We start from the raw sequence: 25,648 nt of genomic DNA on the forward strand, positions 1-25,648 counted from the left end.
TAAGGAAGAAAACTATGCTTGAGCGTGCACAAGTGTAATGACATCAAAACAGAGCCAAAACTTGGTAGACTGCTGATGCTGGGCTATCAACCGCCCTGCTGCCCAGCAGCATCCTTGACCAAGCTGTCCGGAGTGGTCTCAGGCATGGGATTGGAGAACCGCTGGACGATAGTTCAGTGTGACTTCAACATCCATGTGGAGGCTGCCATTGGGCTTCATGGGCTTCATGACAACCATGGTGCTGTTTCAAATGGTCATCAGGCCAACACATTTTGCAGGACATATATTCTTGATCTAGTCTTGATAGGAGGCATGGACTAAAGGTAGCGGGATACAGTGCACTCCCTTGTCATAGTTGGAGCTTGGTGCTACTTTGCCTGCGTACAGAATCCAATGACATCTGGAGGGCCACAGGATCCTCACCCCTGGCATAGTCTCAGAGGTGTTTTATTTCCCTGCAATGAAATGAATTTTTAAAAAGCTTTGTCCATATAGTGGAACAGAAGAATTCGTGTTGATCCATGGCCTATAATTCTTTTTGTGTAAACAGAAATGTATTTGTTCAGTTTATATTTAAAAGAACCTGAATAATTATTTAAATATTTGACATACGCATGGTGCTTACTGAAACTTTTATTTAAAAAAAAAAATAACCCGCAACCTACTACTTTTTGTGGTTTTCTAAGAAGGTATGTGTTTTGTTTTGCTAGAATTTCTGCAAAACAAAAGCTCAGATTACATTTCAAGTTTTGGTGTTGCTGAGTGGGGTGTGTGAGAGAGATACGACGTTTTAAAATGAGTTATTACTTTCGACAAATGTGGGGTTCCTGTTTCAAGTTTGCCAAGATAATAGGTAATGTGTGGGTATTAGGCCCAGTTACTGAGGAGAACTGATGAGTGAGAGGGTTGCTTAATCCTCCTACATGCTGCAGTGCATCTGTCCTCCCTCTGGCTGTTTCCTCCCAGATGGCATTGCTTTAGATTTTGGTGTCTGGAGGAAGTATTTGGTTGGGAGAATTAGTGGTTAGGGAAAAGATTATGTACCCTCTTCTTGCCTACCAGTGCTTCTCTGCAAATACCCTCTGTCCCCTGCATCGTAAGGTGAACACGGGGTAGTTTGCTATTACTGTCTATTCAACTACAGTGGTACCTCGGGTTACATACGCTTCAGGTTACAGATGCTTCAGGTTACATTCTCCGCTAACCCAGAAATAGTACCTTGGATTAAGAACTTTGCTTCAGGATGAGAACAGAAATCATGCGGCAGTGGCACAGCAGCAGCAGGAGGCCCCATTAGCTAAAGTGGTACTTCAGGTTAAGAACGGACCTCCAGAACGAATTAAGTAAAGGGTATGGGTTTAAAGCGCCATTTTCTTTCTGCAGTTTCTTGGAATCTTTGAACTTTTATTAGGCTTTTAAAACTCAAATCTTTCTTGCCTGATTAACTTTTACAGGTAGGTCTTATTTTTCACTCTTCTGCAAGCCCTGTGAAATCAGGAAAGAATAGGTTTAATTGTAAAGAATATGAGTGTTTCTAGAAGCCCAAGCTTTGTTCTGCTAAATATAAGTGTTTAATGAAGAGAAACACATCATTTTCACACATTGTGTTAGATTTTTACATATAAGGAAAGCATGAGAAATACACAGAGGAAGTAAAATGTTTCACTCTTGTTCTTTAACTATCAACCTTATCTTCATATCTCTGCTTTAAAAAGACAACTACAAAGGAAAATAGCTTTTAAAAGTAAGTATAAAATCGATATGTATTGGCTTGAAAACTAAGTTGCTCTTCTGTTCACATGGGGAGGGGCATTTCTGAAGGTTTCCCACTCTGTCTGTAGCCCCATGCACAACTTTCCTCACTATTGCCAAGGTTCTCTCTCGCCTTAAATTCATCTCATTTAATGACCAAAATGCATGGATATCCATACAGTAAATGCTTCTTTGTTTTGAAAATACTGCAGAACTATGTACTGAGCTTTGTTCTGATACTGAAAGTTCCATTATTCTTTTTAAAAAAAATTTAGGGAGTGGGGAATTATGTTACCAATTGCCAGCATATATCCATAAGCAGTTTTTGAAAGGATGTGCAAAAAGGCTGTGATAACTGGTTTACAACAAAACTATTATTTGTGTGGAACTGATGAAGATCAGTTGCATTTCACTAATACTAATTCTCACAGGCTCAGCAACTTGATGACTAGGTGAAGTGAGCTTCACTCACCTGAGTGAAGGAGACCTAGTAGCAATGTATGTTACCAGCCAGAAGAAGAAATAAGGGAAACAAAAAATCCATTTGCTCTTTGATGCTTTATCTATGCCAATAAATATTGTCTCTAGGCAGGCATATAATTAAAAAAAGAAAAATAACAGATGATTGATGTGTTCTCATGAGCGCATGCAGAGGCACAATGAGGATGGAAGTATTCCCATGAAGAAAAAACAAGGTGTATTCATCAAGTCTATCCCACACGATAAAATATATCCATATTGTAAATGAGGTTCTTTCAAGGCTGTATTTAGATGCTCATATATTGCCTTATGAAGTTTGGATATACACAAGCTTTTTGCTCACACAGGTATCCCCTTTGCTCATCCTTTTATCAGTTGTCACAATTAAACCAGGAAGCTTATCACTAATAATATTTTGCCATTTTGTCCAAACTAGGAAAGTCTATTTACCAGCTTTGAAACAGGCCAGCGTATTAAACCATAGTTTTAAGCTGGATTGATATCTTGGCTTCCTAGAAATTTCAGAAAGAAATACTTGAGAAATTAAAGTGCCTTGAAGCAGTGCTATTTTCTAGAAAAAGCGGTGCCGGAACTCAGCACAAACACTTCCCTTGTTCTCTTATAATGGTAATGGCGCCTACTTGGGAGGTTCTGGAACTGAGTTCCAAATGAGAAAAAAAAGCCCTGTCTTGGAGTATGTACAGGACCTCTTAATTTTATCATTAAATAACATCTGTGTGTCTGTGTGTCTTGAGAGACAATGGAGGGGGTGAAGTCAAACTGTTGGAAGGTTGCAGTGTCTGCTGCAGTACAGGAGAGACATGTTTCATTGCAGCTGTTACAGATGCACCATGGCGTTTCTTCTCTCTGCACTCCTCCCAGCAGTCATTCCCCCTCTGGTCACTGCTATGGATACACGACCTGTCTGTCTGCCTTCAGGAACTGCGGTCATCTGCAAAGAATTCCCACACAGCAGGGTTGATGTTGCCAGCCTTCCTGTTTGCAGACATGTTTGTAACACAGAGCTGGTTTCAGGCTATATATCAAAATTTCATCTCTGTCCCTGCAGGAAACAAACAACTTGGGGAACAGTAATAGGCAAAGACACATATTCTTGAGAAGCCTAAACCTGGCATAGGCAAACTCGGCCCTCCAGATGTTTTGGGACCACGACTCCCATCATTCCTAGCTAACAGGACCACTGGTCAGGGATGATGGGAGTTGTAGTCCCAAAACATCTGGAGGGCCGAGTTTGCCTATGCCTGGTCTAAACAATGTTTTAGGATGGTCTGTACCTTAATGTGGATGCACTTGAGGATGTAGTTAGAGAATCCTCACCTCTTTCATTAAGAATAATATTATATTTACAGAAATAGTTCAGCTCCTGTTGTTCAGTCCCAGCTCCTTCCAACCTAGCAGTTCAAAAGCACGTCAAAGTGCAAGTAGATAAATAGGTACCGCTCCGGCGGGAAGGTAAACTGCGTTTCTGTGCGCTGCTCATTTCTCCAGAAGTGCCTTAGTCATGCTGGCCACATGACCCGGAAAAACTGTCTGCAGACAAACGTCAGCTCCCTTGGCCAGTAAAGCGAGATGAGTGCCGCAACCCCAGAGTCATTCGCGAATGGACCTAACTGTCAGGGGACCTTTACCTTTTTTTATCCTCAGTAAATGTAAACTTTATGTATGGGAACTTTGTATTTGAAAGCCAGTGTTGCTAGAGTTGTTGGACTGAGGAGACCCAGGGCATGAAGTTAATTGGGTGTCCTTGGGCTACCCACTATCTTTTAGCCTTCTGTACATCACAGGGTGGCCAAACAAACATCAAAGGTGGGGTGGGGAGGAAGAGGGAGAATCATGTATGCTACCTTGAGTGCCTTGAAAGACAGGATATAAATGAAATGAATAAATCTTACAAGCTGGATAAAAACTGTAGCTTCAGGATAAGCCTTTTGTGACAGGCTTATGCTAGGTTTAGGTTTGATCCAGACCATTCAAGTCAGGAAGTTGCACAGGCCATTCATATAAAATACAATATGAGCCCACATCTGTCCTCCACATGTTGTGCTTTTTTAATACAAGCAAAGCATAGTCATCACTTTTTCTCACCTATAGAAAAAATGCCTATGACACCAACTTTAAACAATTTGATTTGTAGGAGCATTCTGTTTTTGTGAGACATACTTAATAGCTGCATCCCGAGCCTTGTTGATTTGGAGGGACAGGAGAGAATACTCTGCTGATACAGTAAATCTAGGTTTTCTTTCTTTAAAGCAACTCCTACGCTGGTTGCTAGAGTAAGCTGAAAACGAAAAGGGAAGAAACGTAGCATATAATTCTGTGGACTTCAGAAAAACACAAAATCCTCCAAAAGCATCTATCAAAGTGATTTCAATCCAATGATCCGGTACAAAGTCAAAAGATGTAAGCTGTTCTAATCCAGTGCTTTCAGCTGCTTAAGATCCAGCCTCCACAGCTAGTTGCGAGGGACCAGCTGACAGGTTCTTCAAAGCATCGAAGCAAGAAAGCCCAGCAGTGCCTAGCGACAGAGCTCTTCAGAGGTTTTCAAACTGACAGCTGTTTGCTTTGGGTTTATATACTACAAAAACAATTCAGGTGGTGAATAACGTAAATGGCACCATGTTCCAGTCCAGGAGTTTTATTACAATGAATTTAGCTTTGGGCAAGCTGCCATAATCAGCACAATTTGACAAGAAATTCACTATAGATATATAATTCCCCCACCCCCAGAAATAGCATGCATCATTTATGCTGCAAGATTCATGGACTACATATAGCAGTACCCAATAAAATTTTATGATAATGTAAAATATTATTCTATTTTATAGGTTTTGCCCCAGTGATTTTGCTTCTCTGAAACAACAATTTAACTCATACCAATTTAAATACTGTTAACCAGCTAGAGACCTCATCAGTATGTTTTCACTATCAAAATCTTGTTTAAAGGTGCTGCATATAGTGGATAGTAGACACATACGAATGGCAGTATTGGAGGATACTTAATTTTACTATAGGCTTTATTTATGAAAATAAACAATATATTTATTTAAAGATACAGGAAGGTTCTGTAAACTACATCTGTGAAGTAGTACTAGCAGGGCAGTACTTTGGGGCATAATGAACAGGAAGGCCCTCTTGTAAAACAATTTAGTCCAGAGCATAAAATTACCTAACCATGCTATTGCACCTGTGTGTCATACACTAATAAGCACCATCTCAGAGCCCCATGATAACAGGATGCAAAAAGATGGCATGAATTAAGAGAGATGGTGCTCTCCCCAACCTTTTCCAGATGCAGTCTTCTGTTGGGCACTTGTGCGATGGGAGGTTAAGGCAGGGATCTAGTTTAGTAGTACTCACCATCTTCAAACAGAAGAAACTGAAGCTGCTGTAAAGGCTTCTAAATTTTCCCTTTCATTGTGTAGCTCTCTAGTAGTAGTAGTCTAAAAAGCCTTTTAGTGTACAGATTTTCAATTTGATATGACTGTCTCTAAAAAGCTCAGATTTGTCTTACTGGGTGATAGACAAATGTGAAGGGAGTACACAAGACAAGCCGCTCTCAGTGGGATTGCTTCCAGCAGTGACAGTTGTCAGATATTGATGGTACATGCAGCAACTGACTCTAGAGGCCCAAAGAAATGGAAGGAGAGCACCCAACTCTCTGACTGCTTTTGCAGGACTAGATTCTTTATGTAACTGGCAACAAGCAGGATCATTTGGGTCCACGTCTTTGTGGATATGAATGTCTTACATTTTAATATAATACTTTGATATATTCTGACATTTGTGGGGTAGCCACTATGAAAGATATTGCAGTGTTTTCTGCCTTGGATTTTAAAAGAGGAAAAACAGTTGAGTATTGCCCACCTATTTAAATATATATATCTTTAATTGTTGTTACTGAAATAAACCTGGCTTTTCATTGCCAAAGGCTAACATAATAGATTACTTTCTCCCCTGCTCAGTTTTAAAGACTATACAAAGATACCATTGTTGATGGTGGGTGTGGGTGGAGGGATTGTGTGTATGCTGAACATGTAGAATGTAGCCTGTGACCTGACTGTCCGTGGCTGGTTTCTGCAATAATGTCAGCACATGTTTTAGCTGACAGTGAAAATGTATATGTTCTCCATACAAATTTTTCTAAAAATGTATCCTAAGTAGGGATGGACCAAGTGTTGCTCCAAATTTGTGGCTCCATTAACAGGCATCTAATTTGAAGCATGATTTCTTGTGCATTTTTGGGAGGATGGTGAAATTCGGGGCAACTACTAATCTTTAGGAGTACCATTGGGAATCTTTCATTTTTCGTTTAAAAAAATATTTCATTCTGGAGACAGTACAGCTGCCATTTTCTTTCCCCCTGATCTCTCCAGATTCAGACAGTTTGGGGTTCTCTGTAATCTCCCTATCCTCCTTTCACACACATCAGACTCCCTTGTCAAAGGGTCCAGCTGCCTTCCTAGCCAATCTCCTGTTACTAATGTATTTAAAACTGGTAGGGGATGATGACTTGGGGTCTCTGCAAGTGCTGTTGGACTCTAGCTCCCATCAGCCCCAAACAGTATGGGGTAATCAGGAACTGTAGGCCAGCAATCTATCTCTGAAAGGTCGCAGGTTTCCCATCCCTGCATTAAGATGTGTTTGCACAGCATATTGACAATGTAAATTTTAATAAGGTGACCTTGTTATGCTGAAAAGTTAACGTGAGAGTTTAATGGAATAGGCTAATCATCTGGGGTGGATTGGTTGATGGGGAAAATATCTACGCTATAGATATATTTTTGCCTGTTTTCTGTGTAACCTTTGGATTAGGTCCATGTTAACGCACACTAGCTACTTGTTTCTGCAATCACATGTTTTGTGCATGCCATAAACAATTTATTAGTTCCCTGCAGGAGCCAAACTCCCTCCTTTCTGGATTTTTCTGCATAACATCAAAATCACTCCTCCTGCTTCGAAGTTTTAGCTTTTGAGAAATGATCAAATATTATGTTCTTTTTATAATTAATTATATAGAAGTTGACAAATAGACTTCCATCATTAACTACTGCCATATTTGGATATTGACTTATGGAAATAAGATTATTGTCTGTTAATGTGTGGAAAAGAGAAATGTTTGAGAGACATTTTTCTCACTTACAGATGGTCTCTTCAGCTACTAGTTTCTTTTTTGCAGCTGAATAAGGTAGTGTCGTCATAAATGCGGGCTCTACTTGGAAGGTTTTAAGGACTGATTGATGGGACATGCAATCGCTGTGCCATGCATTTGGCAATCAATTTTTGTTTTGCCAATTATTTGACTCTAGGAAATTTTAGAAAAACGTAAACCTATCTACTAAAATTTTGTTATAATGGTTTTCTTTCAACAATTCATCCTAACGGGATGAAACATAGCTTTACTTAGTTACGGTAAGAGTACACAGCATGATATATACTCTGCACTTTTCTATTAAAGATCAATTACCATGAACAATAGCTTAAAGTACCCTTAACTTGTGTGTGTGTGTGTGTGTGTGTGTGTGTGTGTGTGTCCGTGTCCGCTTGTCTGTGTAATATATGAAGTGAGGCGGATGATGTAAGAATTATCATGTCCAATCCATTAACAACAACTAGAAATACAACAATTTGGTGTTTTAAGGCAATGGTTTTAAAGCATTAGAGCTCAAAAATATATGAAGTCAGATTATTGGCACAACATATTTGTAGAACCAGACTTGTAGAACAATTGTAGGAATGGGGCAGCCCAGATCTTATTGGGCAGGCAGGACAAGGACCTCTCCATGTGAAGCAAGTATGTTCCCTAGATTCTCATGTTATGGAGGACTTCATTGTGGACTTTTGGTTCGTGCTGGGATGCAGATATACTAGAAACATAATGTGGTCTCAGGGTCAATCTGCTGTTGTGACATGGTTTGCCCTCCTTTAAATGTGCTGTCCTGGGAGACTACCCAGTCTGTCTCTATGGCTGGCCTGGCTCTGCCAAAAATACAGACATGTTGTCTTACCTCCCCCAAATCACACACTTTAAAATCATTGCAGAAACATCATGTAAATGTAGAAGATAATCCAGTTAATAATTTCAATAATTTCAAGATCAATGCTGTCCCATATCTATAGCCATTCATCACCCTAGTAAAAGAATTCCTGAGAAAACTGTCTCCTTGTACTTAAATTACCTAGTTGTATCAATTTTAACTTCCCTCCTTCTATTCTGTAATATTCTAGCTGTGGCAGGAGAAAAGTACTTGTTATATCCTATCATGTTTGGTTGAACTAGGAAGAAATTCAGGTTTTACCTCCCAGATGGAGTTAGTGCAGAAACATTCTAAATATTCAATTGGTGTAACACTGTGTGTGTGTTTGTCTAATGAGGTTAAGAAGAGCACTTAGTTTATGATACTTCATTTTATATTTTATTCAGCATTAAGACCAATATCTTTCCATAATTAAGTGTATGTGTGTGAAAAGTTTGTTCCCAGTTAAAAGCGGAACACATATAACTTTCGATCAAGGCACATACAAGACTGGCCAAAGGGCGTTCAATGCACTTTGGTTTTCATTTGGGGAATAATAGTTATGGCAACAAAATGTCTTGGGTATTAAACATTAAATAGATCACAACTAAGTAGAAAGCCAGATCAAAGTATCTTCACTTGTGTGTTTGTTAATATTCAGATATCTGTGATAGCAATGGGCAATATTCTCAATGGCAGTTGAAATATGTATAGTATACATTTAATTGCATATATAGTATATGCTTTCATGACATTAGAAGAACTGCAGTTAGCAATTATACAAGTTCTCTTATAGAATGATGAATAAATTTAGGTTTGGACATTTATATGTTTAGGGTAGTCTTAGGTTTTATTTTTCATAAAAATAAGAGCTGACCCTTCTGTTATGCATTTAGATCAGTAATATGTGCTTTATTCTTGTTTCATCTGCCCTACCTAGACAACAGCTATCTGCTGCAGTATCCTTTTACTTACAAATCTGGTTATAGCTAAGTAACTGGTATTGCCCACTACTTTTCACATTAGGATTTTAGTTGTTTTATGTATTTCATATACCCAAGATTGTATTTTGATCAATTTCGGAGTCACTACTGAACATTTTCAGTTTGCCAGGTTTAACCTTTTACGAATACCAAAGTGAAAATGGCCTGTGCTTATACTTACAAGGATCTCAAATGTATGCAAAGTCCTGATTGTTCAACACAGCAAGAAAATTCACTTTCACAGTCAACAAGTCATCTTACTCAGTAGAACACAAAAGTTAAATGGTCTGTAATTTCAATATTAGCAAGGAAAATACAGTACAAATTACTAAAAAATACTAAAATATAGAATTGTTTTCAGGCATCCTTGCTACTTTAATCGCAGCAGTCACCTGAAATTTGAAACTTTTAATAAAAAGTTCTTAAATATAAATTATATGGCAAATGTACAATACATTGCTTATTCAGTCTTTTAATCCAGTGTTCTGCAGTAGGCCAGCAACCTTTTCAAGCTGCCATTCTTTGTGAGAAGGGAAAAAAGAAACCACCACAAGTCTTTAATTTCCTTTAGTATCATGAGTGTGAGTGATCTGAATCAGGTATACCACTGTCTCTGTAGCTTCTGTTACTGCTGCTTTCACTGTGGTTGTTTTTGTATAGATTCATCCCATTAGGTGGGAATATGGTATGTATTACAAATTCCTCCTTGGACACTTGTTCATTGTTCAGAGATATCATCTGAAAAGAAGTCTCCCTGATTTCTAAGATAGAATTGTCCTTCTTCGTTCCAGCTTCAGCATAATCATCTTTCCTCCTACGTCCTTTGCTGTACGTACAGTTTCTCGAGAACAAGGACCCATTCCTATGGACATACCAGCAGACTAAAGCCAGCAGTGCTATAGCTACTAGTGCCACTGCACCCCCTATGATGGCAGCCAAGGGCAAGCTAGAATTTTTGTATGGTTCTTTTTCTTGTTCGTGGTTTAGGGTGGTTGTAGGATTGTACATTTTAAGGGGTGCAGTTTCAGTCTCTATACAAACAGGGGTTTCATCAGACAGATAGATGTTACTGGTTTCCATGGGAACCATGCATACACGGTATGGTGAGTCTGGCTCAAGTGCTGTAAGCAGATAGTCATTCCGGTCTCCTGTAACAATGGTTTCAGTTATAGATCCAAAGGCAGGACTATGACCCATCTTGAGCCAACTAAGTCTTAAAGCAGTCATGGGTAGTGCAACTTTCCAAGAAATATGAATAGTCTCGGTGCTTACAGCCTTTACAACAATGGTAATGATTTCCTGTACTGGGGTAGCGGTTGTTCTGTAGTTTTTATGTGGATTAGGAGTCTTCATTTCAGGTGATTTGGTCACAGAAACTGGCCAGTGTCCTTGCACAGGGTATAAAGTGTTTGGTACTGAAGCAGTAATTTGGATAGTGCTTACAATATCCTCATCTTTGCAATCAAATAGCTCTGAATTGAGGTCTTTGATAGCCATCCCACGAACTTTCTCTGGGGCTTGACACATCAGTCCACGTACATTAACTCTGAGAGGCAGCATTTGCAACCAGTCACGAACCCATTTCATTTTGCACCCGCAGTGCCAAGGGTTGTTGCGAAGAAACAATTGGGTTATATTGTCCAGGTCATCAAAGACACCCTGAGGTAAATTACTGAGATTATTATTGGACATATCTAGCCGATACAACTGTCGTAGGTACGCAAAAGCATTAGCTGATACATGATTTATATGGTTTTCTTGTAGATAAAGCTTTCTCAGATTTGTTCCTGGCAAATTTATTGGAGCTGCTGTAAGGGAATTACGGACCAATGAGAGTTCTGTTAAATTGACTAGATTCGTAAAGACTTTCTCGCCTAATCCATGATTGCTTAAGAGATTTCCATCTAAAACTAGACGTTTTAGATTTGTAAGGTCTTGAAGGGACAGCTCCGAAATTGTGGAAATGCGATTATCATCCAAGCGCAGTTCTTCTATTGTTTTAGGCAAGCCCCAGGGAATGGTGCTAAGGTGATTTCGAGAAAGAAAAAGAAGTCTAAGATAGATATTATCCCGGAATGCTCCATCTTCAATACTAACGGCAGAAACAGAGTTATCGTCCAAATGTAATTCTTCCAGATAAGGAATTTGTGAAAGTGAATCATAAGTAATTGTCCTTATGTTATTTTCCTGCAAATGCAATTCTTTGACGTACTTTGGGAGGTTAGTAGGGAATTCATCCAAGCTGTTGTGGTATAAATAAATTCTTTCCACTTTGATCAAGGTTTTTAGCTCAGAAGGAATTCCAGCATTATTGATTTGATTGTTCTGAAGGTAAAGGGTTGTAGCGTCCTCTGGAATCCCAGTAGGAATTGATGTTAAGTCGCGATCATTGCAGTAAATGAATCCTGCATCACAGCGGCATGCTGAAGGGCAGGACTTGGCACTGACAGAGTGAGGTGCCATTTTGAGCAAAAGCCCTATCTTTGTCCAAATTAGGATGAAATTCCAGGTTGCACTGATCATGGTCAAGTTGCAATGAGGTTTGCCCAGAGACTAGTGTTTGGTTTTCAGCAATCTAGAAAAAAAAAATCAGATTAATAGTAGAGTACAGTGAAGTATCACTTTGAAATGAAAACAACATATCTAACAGCATAGTCCTATGTATGTTTAATTGAAGATAAGTCAGAGTGTGTTAAATTGGGATTGCTTGCTTATACATGTGTATGGGATCGCCACCTAAAATTCCTGCCAAGAATTTACAATTACACGTAGGCATGACTCTTAAATGAGGTTTGAGTGAGGGAAGTATTTGTCAATAATAATTGTCCAAATCTGTTTCCTGCATAAGAAGGCATTAAGGGGTTTGTTTCCCCAGGTCCCCTCCTCTTTTTGTTGCTCTACACCATAGATGGTAGCAGCTTGCTGTGCTGGCATAGGAAATTTTTTTTTTAAAAAAGAAACTTCAGTAGCCTTCTGCATGTACAGAGTTCACCCCACAATCGTTTGAATTTGAGTAGTTGCCTTGTACTCACAAGATGTGGGCACAATGGAACCTAAATTCACTACTTGAGCACATTATGATACTGAAATTCATCTTTTAAGTATTCAAGCTCTCCTTAGACCACTGCTTTTTTCTGAAGTATGAATACTGAGTGAATAATTAGACAGGGCACTTCATGGTAACTAATAATGAACAGTGATGAAATGTGTTCCCTGTCTCCAACTATTCCATTGGAAGTACAATAAAGGAGTTAAACCTAAGTGGAAGCTTAAATATAGAACAGATTTCTCTTTACTTCTGCCTCAAGTAGATGGCATAGTGACAAAATTTTCATTTGAAACAGAATTGTCAACTTAGTGATGCTAGAGACATGAAAGCTTGCACAAACCTCTTGAAACATGTGATATACTCAGTTATTTCAATATTGCTTGTATATTACTTCATGGATTAGGCTGAAATCCTAACCATGCATACTCAGGTAAATTCCAGGTAGGTGGGAATAGGATTGCAGCCTTAGGAAACTATTGATTTTCCTTAGTCATATAAAGCAAAATAAGGTATGGAATATCTATATTTTATATCATAAGGATTCTTTTTTCTATTGCTCTGTAGAATTAAAAAGAAACAAAACAAGTTTTTGAAACTATTTTGTTTGCCAACAAAATGAACTGGTGTGCAATGAAAAACTTATCTTGCTGTTGAAGCAATACCGGTTGAGGTAATTAGGAGGAGTAACTCATTAAACATACTATGTTTTAATACCTAATATTTGACAATACTTTAAAGATGTATAGTTTCCTTAGCTTTGCCACTGTCTATTTAATTAATTTGTCATACTTACTAACCCATTTTAAAAAATATTTCTTGGGCAGTGCTTGCTTCTGTGTTGTTAACTTTTAGTTCTCTTTTACCTGTAGAATGTGATCATTGCAATGGTTTACTTTCGTGACCTGTGGAACTTAATTGTTCCACTTTCTAAAATAATATTTTGTTATGGAACCTACCTTATTTAAAGATGCGAGGGAACCTTTTGTGCTTGCTAGAATCCAGTTGGCATACGATTTTCTAGAAACCAAGTTGGCTTGGAGAAATTTATAGTTTAGTTCACGCAGCTGTATTTCCTTCACAGTACTTACTTAAATGATGCTTGTGAGTATAATACCTTTCCTGGTGAGCTCCGCTATGTTCAATGAACATTCCAATAAAGTTTCATCATGGTAAATAAGCACATCAGGCTGTTGAAGATAAAAGCTTCCGTTTCTGTTATTCTGCAGGAATGAGACTTTGAAGAAGAGGGAAGAGGTTTCTCTCTCCTTTTACCCCCAAGTGTGTGTGAACAACTTCTTTAACAAAAAAATTCTCGAATGCTTAGAAGTTCTTTTCATAATGTTGTGGCTAGAGATGGTAACTTCAGCTCTATGTGCTCGAAACAATTCGTGATGTTAAGGCTTGAATCATGATAGCTTCTTTTTTTCTGTCCACAATCATCCAACTATAAACTCTGAATGTTGATGTGTCCTGATAAATCCATGCCTGCTGGGCTGCACCATTCACTTAGTGCTTGATCAGAATTTCCAGCTCAGCATATTTCCTCATTCTGTCTGAAAATGCCAGGTGCTCACTTCAGATGGTTTTTGTTTTAGTTCACAGGCTTTTCTTGGGGAAACCAAAACATGCTAATACCAGTGACAGGGTTTCCTTTCTAAAATTTCATTCAGTTGGTGCCTGTAAAAGTAAGGAAAAAGCAAATTGTTATCCAAAAGTGATGATGAATTGCCTTGTGCAAACTTTTCTTGACTTAGCATTTTTATAATAATAAAGCCTCATTATGGGAATACTAATAGAGGAATAATTTGAAGTTCTTGAATCAGATACACAGCTATGTTCAGCATTGGAAGAAATTGGTCTAAACAAAACAGCAATGGAAGTCAGCTTTGATCAACGGACCAAAGAGAAACTGCTTTGCAAATGTGACACATGACTCTTTAGATTACAAATAGAGACCTAGGTGGAGTGGATGGCATGCATACTACTGTTCATGGTTTTCTGTATTCAGGAGGCAAGACAGTTGCCGATAGTTTAAAATGTAAATCAGCAATGGTATAATAACAATTTATAATGCTCAGGTGTCTGTCTTAGTGACTAGTTCCGAATTTATTCTCCAGGAGGAGGTAGTTAATTACAGTGCTGAACATTTCTAAAGTGTACAGTTAGGTTGAAAATTGAAACTATAATATTGTATTAACTATATTTTGAAACACAAGGATCCTTTTGGACCAGTCCTGCAGACTGATGTGTGGCCAGGCTAGATTGTTCTACACAAGCAAGAAGAATGCTATGTTGTAATGTAAAACGTCATTTAAATGGTTTTTATGTCTACTTGTGGGTAACCTTTCCTTCTCATCTGGAAATTTAAACCCAGCAAATATGACTGCAATTCTAAGAAGGGCAATTCTAAGTAGCATAGCTCAGTAGCTGAGCATATATTTTCTATGTGAAAAACCCTAAGTTCAGTCCCACTGTCTGTGAATAGACCATGGGGTGAGGAACTTGTCGCCCATCAGCCCTAACCAGCAAGGTCAGTGGTCAGGGATTATTGGAGTGGTAGTTCCTCACACGTTCCTTCCCCCCCCAGTATAGATGATACTGAGGTAGATGGGCCATTGACCTAACTCTCTTTAACAGGGAGGAGGGGGTAGCAAGGCTTCCTATGCTAATAAGTACAGAAAATACAGCAGGATTTGCCATGCACACTGAAATCTGCTTCACCTTTTACATTGTATCAGTTCTAATTAGAAATGAGTTTCTAAAGTACTCATTAGTACACACCGAAACATATTTTAGACTATTGCTAGGTAATGTACACATTTCCAATGTATGTGAAATAGTACAAATGTTCAGTTTCCTTTCTCTATCTTGTGCAACTCAGTCGTGTAAACACTTGTCTTTCCTGTGACTATTGGTACAGTCAAAGTATAATGCGACATTTGTTCAAAATTAATGTAAAGCGTTTCTGTTGTGATATGCAACATTGTTAAATGTTTGGTGTTTACCTATGGATTTCAGAATGTAACAGTCATCATCATCATCAGTTCTTAAGAGATGTGGATATATTAAAAATACGGTACTGAAACAAAATGAAATTTTCTGAAGTGATTAGTGATAAAAGACTTAGACTCTGCATAGCATCATTACCTTGAAATGAAATGTAAAACAACAACTGAAGCCTGATAAATACCTTGGAGGACATTGCTCAATTAGCAAGTAGCCTTATTTGTTCAGCTGTCTAAATACTGAGGATACTATGAGGTTCTAAAGTTTATAATCTGTTTTTGAACTTCATAATCCACTTTGGTTAACCAGCAAAGGAGGAATTACTATAGGTTTTTTATAGTAAGACTGAGTAATAGGAAAGTAGTTTCAAGTAACGGAGAATAATTTATTTAGCAGAAGACATATAGTGTGTGTAGGAATTAAATGTTAAACTACCTAAGTGATTAATTAAAGATAGTGGATTTTAACTAGTATTGTTCTTGAGAAATGGATATCAAACTTAAATTGCTTGAAGAGTGGATACCTTACCTAGAGCAAAGAATGTACTTGTTCCTGGGAATCAAAAACTTTTATTTCACTTACCAAATGTTTCAAATGCATTCCCTTTTGGACTGTTTGATATTCAAGCCCTCACTTATTGCCCCTATTGTATTAGCAGCAATGTTGGATTAAAATGAAAGCACTAAAGCTCATTAAGTTCTTGGGTTTTTAAAATCCCTACTCTCAAAATTACATCAAAACAAAAGGATAAAATAAAGCAAGTTTCATTGGAGGGGAAAAAAGACTGTTTCAAAAATGTGGATTAAGCTTCCAGCCCCCCTACCCCTTCTTTCAGCTAGAAGGGAACAGTTTTCTTTAGTTTTTATTTAATTTGATATCTTGCACTTCGCTTTTATATTCCAAGCTAGTGCTGAAAACAATGTGTTTGCATAATAAAGGCAGCAATGATCTGTCTCTACAGAAGGGAATCCTGCTGCCTTGCTCAGCCATCTCTTTTCTAGAGCTGTCCTTACATATTCCCTGACATCAAGTCATTATAGCTGAGTTTGCAGGATGAAAAGAGAAATGCCCCCCACTGTTCAGAGACACTGTGGCCAGGTTTTCACAACATCAAATTGTGAGCTTCATGGGCCCATGGTTTTGAAAGAGAACATTAATTTTGAACAAAACAAAAAGAAAATGGAAGAAATCCTGGTGCACAAACATTTTTTTAAAAAAAAACAGAAAGATGTACAGTACTAGTTTTTAACTCTACCACTTCTCAATATATTAGTACCATGCTTTAAAAACTGTGGTGATAAATTCCTGTGGTGCCCAATTTATTTGTTCAATCAGTTGGTAATTAAAACATTTAGCTATTCAGACCTGAGAAACTATAGTGTGTCAAAGACAGTGCTGCACAAAAGGAGCCTTTTTACTCTAAATATTAAAGGTAACATAAAGATATTTATAACCAAAACTCTGATTTTAGTACTTTATGCTTCAATGTGGGTCAAATGCCTATCCTAAAACTTTAAAAAAGTAGTTAGAATATGTGAATTTGTGTCTTCATTTATGATATACTGATGTGAAAGGCTATGCTTTCATTCTAGCAACTATCCACAGCAGTGTTCTGAAGATTCAGATATATCTCTTTAGGCTATAAATGTCAACAGCATGACAACCAGAATTAATTCAGCTTTGCTGTACAAAAGTGATTGTTCAGCGATTTTGGTTTTGCATAGCCATTTGATTTATTTCATAGTGCCCTCTGTGGATTGAAGAAAGTGTCTGCTCCTATATATAATGTGCTCAAGTGCATTGAGATTATTGCTTTGGACTTCTATCAGCCATTCAAAAGCAGGGATATTTTCAATAAGCTTTGCTTGTTATAATGTTAATTTGGTTAAACATGACTCAGTTGTATTGAAAATGAAGTGTGCAACATGTTTTCTTAGGTGTACTACTCAGGGTTGGTTAGTAGTGACAGCAAAATATTTTCTAAGCACCCTGTTTCATGAGCATGGGGACTCTCATATTTTGTTTGAAGTTAGGCAAGTAGAAGAAGCTTAAAATATCCTTGTGAGGGCTAAAGAATGTAAAGCTTTGTTGAGAAGTTGGGCTTCTGAGTCTTTACTTTCTTTTAGCAACATTTTCTTTGGCTTATGGAAATAACCATATTTAACAATTGTATCACATTGAAATATCACATCCTTTCCACGTGTTATTCGTTACATTAAGCATGATCACTGGAGTAAACAGTTTCCCCATAAGTTTTAAATTAAGGTAGAGTTGGTATGATCACCTATCTTAGCCTTTCCCATGCTAAAGCTGGTAGTAAATTTGCATTTTCGTAGTATATATGAAGGCCACCATTATTTGCTGGTGAACATAAATATGATTATGCTTATTCCATGAAAATACAACTTTAAAAATGTAACTCCCATTGAGAAGATATAGATGATCCCTAACTTTTAAATGTAATAAGTGTAACAAGCTGCCCAACCCCTCCTGAAAAGCACGAACTCTTATTTGTTCATAAATTGCAGTAGGGAACAATAAATAGCACTTTGCAATCCTGGCCCTAGCCATCCTCATTTGGCAGGAAGAGCCACTGATTTCAGTGATGCTTGCTTGTACATCAGTAGGTTTAGGTATGCAGCCTTACAATGTTGGCCTCTGCATTTTTACTCAGTAAGTAAGTCCCTCTGAGTTTAATGGGACTTACTGCCAAGTAACTGTATTTAGGATTGCAGTGTTTGTCAGCTGTAGCTTGTAGCTTACCTTTAGAAAGCTGCTAAACTCACTTAGTCACAATTAGAGAACAATTGCTTTGACTTGTTAAAAAATTTAGGACCAATCTTTGCTTTCATATATTTTACCAAAGTGGTACTTGGAGTAGGCCTTAACAAAGTCTTGGCACACCTCAAGCTCAAGCACACCTCATACTTCAATATTTTTTGTCTTTCTTACTTTCTGATAGCTTATGTGTTGTTGGGTAGGAACTGCTTTTACACTTCCAAGTGATGTATTTTACTTTAATACTACTAGATTTATATTGAACTACTCTAATGCTGATATTTGAAAATAAATTACTGCCTTGTTTTGCTAACATCAGTTTTTAACATTGCAATGTATTTCTTGTCTGTTTACTTATGATTCTTAAGCACACTTAGATGTAAGCATATTCCACTGAAATCAGTTGAACATATTTCCATATGATTGGGGTGTCATAAATATTAACTCACATCCTGATTCAACTGAAATAAATGTCAGGATTTGCACCTTCAACCCAGAGGAGAAATATGCATTGTTGGCACCTAATACACATTATATCTATATATAGTTTTTTTAAAAAACACAGAAAGTACACACTCATACTCTATCTTGCCTCTTTCAAATTCAGAAAAAAAAATACAAATAAAGATAAATTCAGATACAGAAAATGATTACTTTTTTTCCTTTAAGACAGGGCTCTTTTTTCCTCAAGGCTCTGATTTCTGTGACTTTAGTGCAGAAATTTTGCCCACTGGGGGGTAGCATACACTGCAAGAAATCTCTTTACAGCAGCTGCAAGTCTGCCTTTCCCTCCCAATGCTGTTGTCCAGTTTCTCTGTTTTAATCACAAAGGCTTCTGGAGAGAGAACGCTGAAGGATTCTAAGGGGGTGGGGAGCAAAAAGCATTTACACTACTTCCAATGGCAATATTAATCAGTTAAATTCATTTGCCCAGGAGAATGAGCTCTAAAACTTAATATCATTTGAAGTTTTCTTCAATAATGTAAATCAGGTTTGATGCTAGGAAGGTGGCCATAGTTACTTAAAGGAAAAGGAAAAGACATAGAGCTGGGGGGGGACGGGACTTTGAGTGGAAGGTAATTATAATGGTAAATAATTCCAGAAATTTGAACAGAGAATTGGATGTCAGACTAAAATTCTAATCCTAGGAATCTTGTGCACTTAAATCTAGTATATTAAATGTCATAAATTATGTTTGTTTACCTCGTTAGACATAGGTAAATAAACATCAACAATAAAAATACAGTGTAGCCTGGCTTCAGTGGCACAAACTGTAGCTTTCCCTCAAACTCTTCAGTTTTAATCCAGATAATAAATTTGTAAAAGCTTCCTGTATGTAAGATGTAGTACTATAAACATAGCTTGAACTTCTTATTGCTTGGAGAGTATAGCCTCCCATAGGAAACAGAGCAAGTGATAATTAATAATCTTCCAAAGCCTGACAGACCCTAAATTTCAATTAAACTTTCCCCAACTTGTTTCACTTGATAAGAAAGAACTGTCATTGACTATAAAATAATAGCTTGTGAATGCTTCATCCTCACCACTACCTAGCGTGATCCCATTGTGGAAGTAATTTTAATTGTCCAGTGTTTCACATTTTATAGGAACAAGTTGGTGTAAGACTTCAGCTTGTACATGGCAGTCCCTTTCTATAAACTCTTTTTTAAAAGTAGAGAATTAACCTCAACCTCTACATCTACCCCCCCCAGCAATTACCCACGGATTGTAGTATTCATTTAATTCTGTGCATAACAGTGAATCGTCTTTGCATTACTTCCACCAACTTTGTGAGGGTAGTGATTCCTGCAGTATCAAAGTTACAGCTTAAATAAATCATGTAATTCACTTCTTAAATTGCTTACTGAATTTTAGGTTTTGAAACTGAAAAAAGAGAGATAAATTACATGGAAAGCTTGAAGCTTTGTTAAGTGGACAGTGCTTTCTATTGGTTTTTAATATATTTTCCATATTCTGTAAACCACAGCTCTTGGGCAGATCCAAGCAAAGTACTGCAGAAGAAAAATAAACTAAAATAGCAATTTACATGCACATGCAACAGTCAAAGTGTAAAATGATACTCATTTAATTTTGTTCTTTAGGCCTTGTTTAACAACTTTTTAATAGTTAATTGTATATCAAAAGGGATATAGGTTGATATGTTATGGATGCTAACTTAACCAATCAACATGGATAATTTTACAGTTTCTGTTAGGAATTAGGGTTATGCAGCTATGGTAGGTTTTGCTTGCCTAGATCTTTTTTGAGACAGGCCTGTTGCATTCTTAAACTATTTGAAACCATTTTGTTTCACATGCATACCCTAGAGTTTCCTTGTAAGTATCAATTGCAGTGTTTCACTTATGCTGTAGTTAAAAAAAAAATGCATGGCCACAGACAAGCTTAAAATATGGAGGCAACATGAGCTTAACATGTGGAGACAATAGATTTTCAGAGGACTATGATATTCTAAAAACTTCATGTTTGATATAGCCACAAATGATTCTTTTAAAAATTCAATATGGCAATTTCTGTCCCACTGTTTTTGCATGAGCCTCTGTTCAAAAGCTTAGGTCTGTTAATTTGTCTGACTAGATTTATTGGCTTATTATGCACGTCACATACTGTATTTGATCAGGCAATGGCTTTTGCAATACATTGAGGAAAGAATATCATACGGTGAGTGTGAGTGGTGGGCTTACGTGCTAAATTGTATCAAGCAATATATGGCTTTAGCACTACGGATTTGGGAAACAGTAATGCAGGCTTTAAAACCTAGGTGTAGCTGTTTACCCTTTCCCAAAGATTATAAAAGTTCCTCCAAGTAGACGAAGACATTTGCTCCTGGACAGAGCACTCATTTTCTGCGATGAATTTTTGATTATCTCTTTCCAAAGCTGTGAAACTAGTATTAAGAGAACACGCCATATATGCAGCATTGGCCACATTGGAAAACATGCAGCTTGAATTTTGGTGTGCTCTGTAGCACTTAGTTAAAACACATTTGTAAAGTCTTCCATTTGATGATTTAGATTGGAACGCTTGTAAAGAGCTCGACTGAACAATTGTTTCCAACCATCAGATACATTGCCCCCCTCACCCCACCCTGAAAAAAGCCTTGAATTATATACAGTTGCAAACCCTACTTTTGCTTAGCATTGTAGTTTAAAAGCAGTTTTCTTCAATCTCCCTTCTGCTATGCTGAATTTTATAATGCCTGGGTGGGAAAAATCAAACTTGAGTGCAAATTAGAAGGAATTACTTACCAGTAGGATGAAGTAGAAAATATATATCTATAAAGAAATTCCATTTATAACTTCACAATAGCAATAATTCCAGTAACGGTTATAAAACCCTCAGTTTCAGATTCCACATATAAAAAGAAGCAGCAACAGCAGCAGCAGCAGCAGCAGCAGCAGCAGCTATTGTATGAGCTCTCGCTATGTCAAATCACTTCTCCCTCACTGAGAAGGAGTGAGGGGGGAAGCATTCCAGTTACGTGCACACAGCCCACCTCCGAAGTCTGAAGTTAAAGCTTTCACCTAACAGTGGTTGAATAAAGAGGTGATGTCATAAATGGGCAGGTCTTTGGCTCTGCTTCAGTCAGGCAACTGGATAAGCAGGCTGTCAAAAGATTACATTACAGACACCAGAGGGCGCCGGAGAAGGAAAATCCAGGATTGCATGCCAAAACCAGAGCTGTGCTATATTACAGTTCACCAGCTTTAGATACGTGCCAAAAATATTTCAGTCATCTCCAAATCGAGTATTTTTTCGTCAACATGCAGATATGTGGCTTTAATACATTTGTGCAACTTTTACAGTTTTCACTCAAAATAGTTGAGAATTGCCACAGTGAAATGTATTGACAATACATTCATTAATTGATCCTCACATGGACCTAGCTAATGCTTTAAGTTAAAAGTTGGAGGACCAATCATAATTAAACTACTACTAGAGGGTTCTCAGCAAAACTTTTAAATAACTCCTCTGGTGAGAATCCCTTTTTGGAGACATTTTTAATGAAAAAACAAATGTGTTATTTTAATGCTCATAATGGTAAGGCTAGATAATTTAGAAGTGTTAATATTCAGTATTTACCTTCATCTGTAGCAAAGGGGTGGAGTTTCTTGCAAGGCTGTTTTGTTTTTGTTCTTATTATAAAAAAAAGTAGAAAACTGCCTCAGAGATTTTTGGGAGAAAGTTAGTTTTAAGAATTGTGAATCATTAATTTTAATTATATTTGGTAATAAGATGTGTGGTAATAAGATGTGTGTCAGTGTTACGCATAGCTTATTTTGGTGGTGGCAGGCATCAATACTATATGTTTACACCCTAGAAGCCAGTACTGTTCCTTGGAATGAGGAGACTGCAGATTACAAATTGTGTGTTAGGAAACCGGGGTGGGGGGCAGGGGGCAGGGAGATAAACCATTGCAGATACTCATGTCTGTTATCTCATTTATTTATTTGTGCTATCTCACAAGCATATTTGAATATACTTGGTATCTTACATTGCAATTTAGCTGTCTTTCACTAGTTGTTTATTAACTGGAGTTTGGCTCCTCCAATTGGCATTTCCCAATGTCTGTGTTTCCTTCCAGTATATGAGTTGCCTCTGAATCCATTAGGTTGTAGACTATGTCAAGCATTTAGTTGCATTTTCTTCATTAGATCCATTTTCTTTATCTCTATACTTCTGTGGTAGAGCACAGTGTGCTCAAGAACAAGACTGGATGCTATCAGAGTGACCTCTCCGGGGTACAATCCAGGCCATTGTGTATGGAAGTCCTGGGCTGCCCAGATGACACAACCTGCCTCTTGGCCTCACTCATGTGGTCCAAAGGCAAGCAATACATTTGGTACCAGCTTGGAGTTGCTGGAAGGAGGCATACAAAACACCACCCTCCCACCTTAAGGACTCTCCTTGTGATTTGTGTAGGGTTTACTCCTTAGCCTTTTCTTCCAAAGATGTCCCACACAGTAAGCACATAAGAACTGTGTGCTGATCTCCTTTGTTAATTGATTGCACTTTTTGTTGAGATCTGAAGACAGAAAGGCCAAGCTTAATTAAGTTCACAAGAGATCTAGTCATTTAAAGCTCCATGGCTATGGAAATCATTAGGAATCTAAGAAACTGGGGGATAAAAAAGGTGGAAACATTTAACCCTTGTCTTTTCTAGAGTGTCATTATACATTTGCTTAAAGGAGCAGACAGATTACATGTCTGTGTTTTGGATTAATGGAAGTTCAGTGCAGAATATTGTTCAGTAGTTATTTGAGGCATTTCTTTGTTCTGCAAAAACCTTTCTCCCCCATTTTTTTTTTTAAATCTCTGAAGTTTAGTTCACTGAAATCAACATGTTGTAGTAGTGCATGTTATACCTCTACATGTAGCAGTGGAAAGTTCATAAAAGATATGCAGAATGCACATTCAGCTATCTTAGTCTGAGAAGCTTAGCCAAGTGCTTAATGCATCAGCTAGAAACTGTAACAAATCTTCTTGAACAATTCCAAAGGGCCCTAGAGAAATAATTAGATTTTACCAGGTCACAACTGCCACAGAATACTAAAAGGTTTTTGAAAATGCTACATCAGATTCCCCTTGTGTTGCCTTTACTATTTAGACTCCATAGGTGCCTGCTGTTCATCTGTGTGCTGAAAGGTGGGTTATTTGCCAGAACAAGGTGTAGGTTGAGGATATGGCTATTACTAAAACAAAGTGTTATATCACTTGTTCCACTGCATAATGTAGTGTAAGGACAGTGTGTGTTGGAAAAGCAACAGATTTCTCTATCCAATTAAAAAGTAACAAAAGGGGTTGTAGATAGAATTTTGTTTACTGAACATTGCAGGAGATATTGGTTGCCACAAAAAATGGAGTTAGTTGTTGTATTTGACAGATATTGATATTTAATGTTAGTAGATAATGATTTCCCTGGTGACAGATTGGCGTATGAACCAGAACTGTTGTTTGATTAGCCGAATGGATTTCTAATTATAAGGCTTTGGTAGTTGTAGTACAACCATTTTTCTTTTGTGATCCAAATGATACTAGTATGTTATCTATTATACACTGTTTAATAAATAAACAAAGTCAAACCCTGTTTGCTATGACTCAACCATGTTGACATGGGGTAAGGGTCATATGTACCTCAACACTAAAGAAAATTTATGATACTTTCTGTCAGTCTTCTACTACTCCATACTACAGGTAGTCAGGTGTAAAGTACCATGTAATTTAGTGAAAAATCTGTGGTTTTATTCTTTTATTTTTTTTGGGGGGGGGTGTCAAATCTATACCTGTTGGGATAAGAACAAAAAATTGATATATGTAATGTGATAGGCGTTAAATTGAACCTGCCTAATGCTGTTAAAATATCATGTTTAGAAGTGCTTTTGATGCACCCATGAGAAAGGAATATAGAGGGTGAAAAAGCAATATTTCATCTGTTTTCATAAAATACAAATTATTTATTTCCGTAACTTGACTGCATTCTTTCTTCAATTTGTAATGATACAGCAATTGCATCTCAAATCAGAAATCCAATCCAGAGATCATTCTTTATTATAACAAAACTAATGGTGGTATAGACACCCATGATCAGATGGGAGCTAAATACACTCCTCACACATTTCATGTTGGAAGTTAGGGTATTTATGAAGTGACCATGGATGTAATTAGGCTAACTTCAACCATGCCCATATGCTGGACCAGGCACCCCCAAACTAGGCCCTCCAGATGTTTTGGGACTACAATTCCCATCATCTCTGACCACTGGTCCTGTTAGCTATGGATGATGGGAGTTGTCTTCCCAAAACATCTGGAGCCCGAGTTTGGGGATGCCTGTACTGGACCATCACCACTGGAATGGTTGAAGTTACCCCTGCACCAATGGAATATTTATTTTATTTATATTCCACATTTCCTCAAAGGAGCTCGTGGTGATGTACATGGTTCTCCCAAGTGAGGATCCAAACCCTTTTTTCTCCCAGGTCTTAGTCCAACAATCTAACCTCTACAGCACATGTTAATGTATAAGGATTTATGCATGCAGAGAAAAAGGAAAAGAAAGGGTTAATTTTGATGTGCTGATTAATTTGGGTGTGTTTTGTCCTGCACCTGCAGCTTGTTAAATGTGAGAATGACTCAGCACAAGCTACAGGTTTTTTAATGGTTCAGATTATGTATTTATTTCATTTATATCCCACCTTTTCGCCAGTGAACTTAAGGTGGCATACATGCTTCTCTCCCCACCCCCCATTGGATCCCCACAACAACCCTGTGAGTTAGGTAGGACTGAGAGGCAGTGACTGGCCCAAGGTCACCCAGTGAATTTCATGGCCAAGTGGGAATTTGAACCCTGGTCTCCCAAGTCCTAGTCCAGCTGTTGTTTAAGGCAAGTTTGCTCTTGGTTCCCGCCCTTGGCCAGAGAATAATCTATGCTGCTGGGAAGACTGTATCTACAGCTGTATGTAACTGAAACTGCATTATACTATGGGTAAAGCAACTGACCCTTCCTATAATGGGTGTTTCTCTGTTATTTTGGCACACTCCGCTGGCGT

At 37.8% G+C, this 25,648-nt stretch overlaps 2 protein-coding genes and 1 long non-coding RNA gene across 7 annotated transcripts in view; 1 reads left to right on the plus strand and 2 right to left on the minus strand.

Moving 5' to 3' along the window:
* The window catches only part of MACROD2 (mono-ADP ribosylhydrolase 2), a 981,328-nt gene that overhangs the window by 52,352 nt on the left and 903,328 nt on the right, over window positions 1-25,648 (plus strand). The gene's annotated exons all lie outside the window — the stretch shown is intronic.
* LOC310840809 overlaps window positions 4,873-25,648 on the minus strand; it is a 603,259-nt gene continuing 582,483 nt past the window's right edge. The window contains exon 2 of the long non-coding RNA XR_014562160.1: window positions 4,873-6,730. This is a non-coding gene — a long non-coding RNA (uncharacterized lncRNA). The remainder of the gene's footprint in view (window positions 6,731-25,648) is intronic.
* On the minus strand, window positions 8,641-21,631 carry FLRT3 (fibronectin leucine rich transmembrane protein 3). 2 transcript variants are annotated; one of them, XM_083733998.1, is made up of 3 exons: window positions 21,350-21,631; window positions 13,388-13,976; window positions 8,641-11,825 (listed from the first exon to the last, which is right to left on the minus strand). In XM_083733998.1, the coding sequence occupies exon 3, from the start codon at window positions 11,771-11,773 to the stop codon at window positions 9,824-9,826; it is 1,950 nt and encodes a 649-aa protein (XP_083590124.1). In that variant the 5' UTR covers window positions 11,774-11,825; window positions 13,388-13,976; window positions 21,350-21,631; the 3' UTR covers window positions 8,641-9,823. The 2 variants fall into 2 exon arrangements, with proteins under 2 accessions (XP_083590124.1, XP_083590123.1); XM_083733997.1 differs by having other exon boundaries at window positions 13,256-13,976; window positions 21,350-21,630.

The sequence above is a fragment of the Podarcis gaigeae genome (genome assembly GCF_964106915.1).
Source record: "Podarcis gaigeae genome assembly, chromosome: 3".
NCBI lineage: Eukaryota > Metazoa > Chordata > Lepidosauria > Squamata > Lacertidae > Podarcis > Podarcis gaigeae.